We start from the raw sequence: 5,042 nt of genomic DNA, 5'->3' as shown, positions 1-5,042 counted from the left end.
TATTTGTAATCATCAGAACCTGAAAGCAATCCAAATGTACTCTAACTGGAAAGTGAATGACTTAATCTGGTACATCCATATAATGGAATACTGTCAGCAATGAAGGAATGAACTATTAATACAAGTACAACATAGAAAAATTCAAATGCATTAGATGAAGTGAAGCAACCCAGACTGCAAAAGGTACACGGAGCATGCCTCCATTTGTAAGACATTTTGGAAAAGACAGAATTGTAAGCCCAGAAAACAGATAAAAGGCTACAAGGGCTGGTGGGAGTTGACTAAAAGGGGGCCCATGGGTGTTTTTTGGGAGGGTGATGGAACAATTCTGTATTTTATTGTGGTAGTTACATGTTAATTGAAACTCAGAAATGTAAACTAAAAAGAGTGAATTTCACTTTATTAATTTGTATGATTAAACATGACAAAATAGAATGATGAAAAATGGTACCTTAAATTCTCATTTTGCTATTGGATTCCATTCAAATTTTGGAAAACATGAATTTTTTAGAATTTCTAAAAAGTGCATTTAAAAACTTTTTGCACATAAAAAGCACATATTCAGCAGGACACAGTCACTCTCTTCTAGTTGCAGTAAAAATTTTCAGAATCTCTCCTAGTTTACTAAAATAGAGTATACCACATAATAGTATGTTATACATTTACTCATCTTAATATGTATGTAATGTTCTTGATGCCAAAGAAAAATACTTGTTATACAACATTACATTAAAAAGTAAGGCATAAAATATATGAAAATCTGCTTAAAGAACAAAACATTTTGTAATTATGAACTATTTAGCTTAATGGGTATGATTAGTGATAATTAAAATGCCTCTTTGTTATTTTATATTTTTATATCAACAGACATTTTTAAATTATTCAAATGCGAAGTTAAATAGAAACAACATTTTAAAACATGTAATTCATGTTTGATTTTGAAGAACACAAAGGAAACAAAAAAAGTCATAATTTGACTATATAATATTTAAGGACTCATGTATAACTAAGATTAACAAGCAAGCAAATGTTTATTAATAAAGCATGAAATGTTTTAATAAACATTATGTTCTTGAACAACTGAAAAATTTAAAAGACTGCATCTTAATAATAATGAAATGGCTAAGTAAATTATGGTTGTTGCATAAACTTGTATATTTTACAGCCAGTTCAGTTATGTTAAAATATTTATAAGTCTACTAGAGACCAGGCATGGGGGGGTGACCCTCAGCCCGGCCTGCACCCTCTACAATCCAGGACCCCTGTGGGGTTGTCCAACTGCAGTTTTAGGCCCAATCCCTGCAGTCAGACATCCCTCTTGCAATCCAGGACCACTGGCTCTTAACTACTCACCTGCCTGCTTGCCTCATGCCCCCAACTGCCCTCTCCTGCCAACCTGGTTATCCCCAACTGCCCTCCCCTGCTGGCCTCGTCATCCCCAACTGCCCTCCCCTATCAGCCTGGTTGCCCCCAAATGCCCTCCCCTGCCAGCCAGTTCACCCCCAACTGCCCTCCCCTGCTGGCCAGTTCGCCCCCAACTGTCCTCCCCTGCCAGCCTAGTTGCCCCTAACTGCTCTCCCCTGCCGGCCTGATCGGCCCTAACTGCCTCTGCCTCAACCCCCACCACCATGGCTTTGTCCCGAAGGAAGTTGGATGTCTGGAATATGGCAGGTCAACCCAGTCTAATTAGCATATTACCCTTTTATTAGTATAGATATTAAAATGTGGTTTCATATCTATAAAATATAAATAGGTTTCACATAGAGTATGTATGTAATCTATGTGAAAAATAGTGTCAGTATGTAAAAATTTAATTTAAAAAAAAACAACAAAGAATAAAGGTACATCATCCAAAGATAAGTAATACATGTAACTTTTCCATGCATTTTATTATCTTCAATTTATTTAAAGTGATAATTTCATAGTTTTACAGTTTGTAAGGAAATGTATTTTAAACATCTTAATTAGTATCTACCCTTTCAGGTGACATAATGGACACTAGGGAAGTAATGTATATAGAATGCTGAGCCTACTCTCAATTGAAAAATGAACAGTAAATAAGTAATTACAATGATATAGGAGAAATGCTTTTTAAAAGACGATGCTTGTCTAAATTAGTGGTGTTAAGCATACATTATTTTGAAACCCATGTTATATTACTGCTGCTCTTCATTCTGTAGTAAAAAGGATAGGACATCACTACCTACTCAGGAAATGCCTTTGTTCTTCTCCTCCCAGGAGCCCATCCCAGTAGTCTCAAGACCTTCTCAATTTCATTCAGTTCAGAAGGCCATTTGCCCCTTAATCCATTCACAGAGGATGACAGCATATGTAGTAACTTTTTAAAATCTTCAAATCCTATATTCTTAGAGCTGTGATAAGACTCATAAGCCTCAAAGTCCTATTTGGGGAAATTGGTGATGAAAACACCTACTTCCCTGTGCTGTTAGAAGCCATCAATGGGGTACCACAGGTAGCATTTTTATATTCGTCCCTAACATTGAGATAAAAAAATAATTTGTCCTAGTTCACTGTGATAGCAGTCCATCAGTATAAATATATCCAATTTATAATACTATGACAAGTGTTACAATGTCCTGACATTTCAGTCTTTGTTTGCTTTCTCCCTTCCAATCTGTCATCCGCTAGCTGCCAGGTTAACATATCCAAAACGTTCTTCAGTTTATTAACTCATTATGGCTGACCATTTAACTCACAGATTAATCTCTATTCTGAGCAAATCAGTTTTGACTGGCATCTTTTCTCCAATTACCTAAATTTATACTACCGCAACCACACAGAGCTGAAAGCAGTTTTAAATACATTTGGCATTTGCATGGCAAATATTTCTCCTTAAATTCCCAAATTACCTAGTTCCATTCTCTATTTGGTACTCCCATCAAATATTAGCCTCCTAAACTATCTCCAAAGAACTTATAAAAAATAAGTTCTTAAAATCAACATGAATATAGACAGAAATAACCTTTCCATTGTGTTCCCATATTAATTTAATTTTTACCACAAAGATGTTAATCATTAATTTAACCAAAGGCCTGGTACAGGAAATTCGTGCATGCGTAGGGTCCCTAGGCCTGGCCGGCAATCAGGGTCGATGGGGGCCTTCCTTCATTCCACGCCACCCCCTGTGATCAGCACATGTCATAGCGAGCGATCGAACTCCTGGTCTACCTGGTCAAACTCCCAAGGGGACAATTTGCATATTAGGATTTGATAGAGAGAGAGATTATTTAATTTTCTGTACTTGTATAAGGGTTTATTTTATTTATGAGATTAAGACTTCAGCTTTTAAATTTATCTTTATTGTTGAAAGTATCATCATACCTTGTTTATCTTATTTACATATATGCATTGAAATCCTAACATCCTCAAGAACAGGACCATGTAGGTACTAAAAGCACCTGGAAATATCAAAGAAAAATATACAGATAATCAAATTTTCCTCTGTCTCTGTAAATAGGTGATGAAGTCTTAAAAGATTTCCATGAGCATGACTGCATTAAACCACACTGGTGTTAGCCACACAGTCTTCCACTTGCTGGGCATCCCTGGCCTTGAGGACCAGCACATGTGGATTTCCATCCCCTTCTTCATTTCCTACATCATCGCCCTGCTTGGGAACAGCTTGCTCATCTTCATTATCCTCACAAAACGCAGTCTCCATGAACCCATGTACCTCTTCCTCTGCATGCTGGCCGGAACAGACATTGTCCTCTCCATGTGCACAGTACCTCAGGCCTTGGCCATCTATTGGTTCCATGCTGGGGAGATCTCCCTGAATCGTTGCATCACTCAGATATTCTTCCTCACTTCCACTTTCATGTCTGAGTCAGGGATCCTGCTGGTGATGGCATTTGACCGCTACATTGCCATATGCTACCCGCTGAGATACACAGCTATTCTTACATATACACTGATTGGGAAAATTGGTGCGACAATCTTTCTGAGAAGTTATGGGACAGTTTTCCCTGTTATATTTCTTCTAAAAAGACTGACTTTCTGCAAAAGCAACATCATCCCAAACACCACTTGTAAGCACATTGTCTTGGCCAAAATTTCCTGTAATGACATACGAGTAAACATCTGGTATGGTTTTTTTGTCCTAATGTCCACCTTGGTCTTAGATGTTGTGCTGATTTTTGTTTCATATATGCTTATTCTCCGTGCTGTCTTCCACATCCCATCCCGAGATGCTCGCCACAAAGCTCTCAACACTTGTGGCTCCCACGTCTGTGTCATCATTCTCTTTTATGGGCCTGGGATCTTCTCAGTCCTCACTCAGCGCTTTGGACGCCACATCGCACTCCACGTTCACGTTCTGCTGGCCAATGTCTATACTCTCATTCCACCTATGTTAAATCCCATCATTTATGGCATTAAGACCAAGCAGATTCGGGACCTGGTGGTTTGTTGTTTCCAAAACAGAAATGACTTTAATAATAGAAACTAACCTTGTACTTTTCTCAGTAATTCTCACCAGGCTTGAGGTGACATTGTTTATCAGGATGTGGAGAGGTCCAGTAGAGATACTAGTCAAATGTCTCTGTGTCGAGTTGTCTTAGAGCAATTGTATGAGTAATATGTTGGTGAATGTTTCTTGCAAAGCCTTGAATAGGTCATTAGATATCAGTTTCTTTGGGGTCTTAGTTAGCGTTCTCATAGAATTCAGATCAGTTCACCTCTCTACTCCTAGATGAGAGGTTAGAATGTAATGAAGTGGAGACTGGCCTTCCATGGAAAATTGTTGAACTATATTGAGGTATTCTATGCTTTGAATGTCAGCACTTGTCTTATTCCTCTCATTAGAACATTTTTCTAGTCATTCACCCCTATATCGTATCCTTATATTTTTTCTTTTAGACAGATTATGACAAAATGTATATATTACATATGTCACATATATTCAATTTACTATTCGTATACTTTTCGCATAAATGAATGCTCATGTAAATAAATTTTTCTTCTCACTTTTAAAATACAAAACAGTTCATTAATGCTTATGTTTGTAAAATTTTTATTTATGT

At 37.3% G+C, this 5,042-nt stretch overlaps 1 protein-coding gene across 1 annotated transcript; it reads left to right on the top strand.

Moving 5' to 3' along the window:
- Positions 1 to 3,508: 3,508 nt before the first annotated feature.
- LOC103304768 (olfactory receptor 52B4-like) lies at positions 3,509 to 4,468 on the top strand. The gene has a single exon (XM_008161576.2). It carries the CDS (start codon positions 3,509 to 3,511, stop codon positions 4,466 to 4,468), a length of 960 nt encoding a protein of 319 aa, XP_008159798.2.
- Positions 4,469 to 5,042: the final 574 nt, after the last annotated feature.

The sequence above is a fragment of the Eptesicus fuscus genome, chromosome 13 (assembly GCF_027574615.1).
Source record: "Eptesicus fuscus isolate TK198812 chromosome 13, DD_ASM_mEF_20220401, whole genome shotgun sequence".
In the NCBI taxonomy this organism is placed as follows: domain Eukaryota; kingdom Metazoa; phylum Chordata; class Mammalia; order Chiroptera; family Vespertilionidae; genus Eptesicus; species Eptesicus fuscus.
Note: the sequence above shows the minus strand (reverse complement) of the source record. Positions and strands in the feature narration are given on the sequence as shown.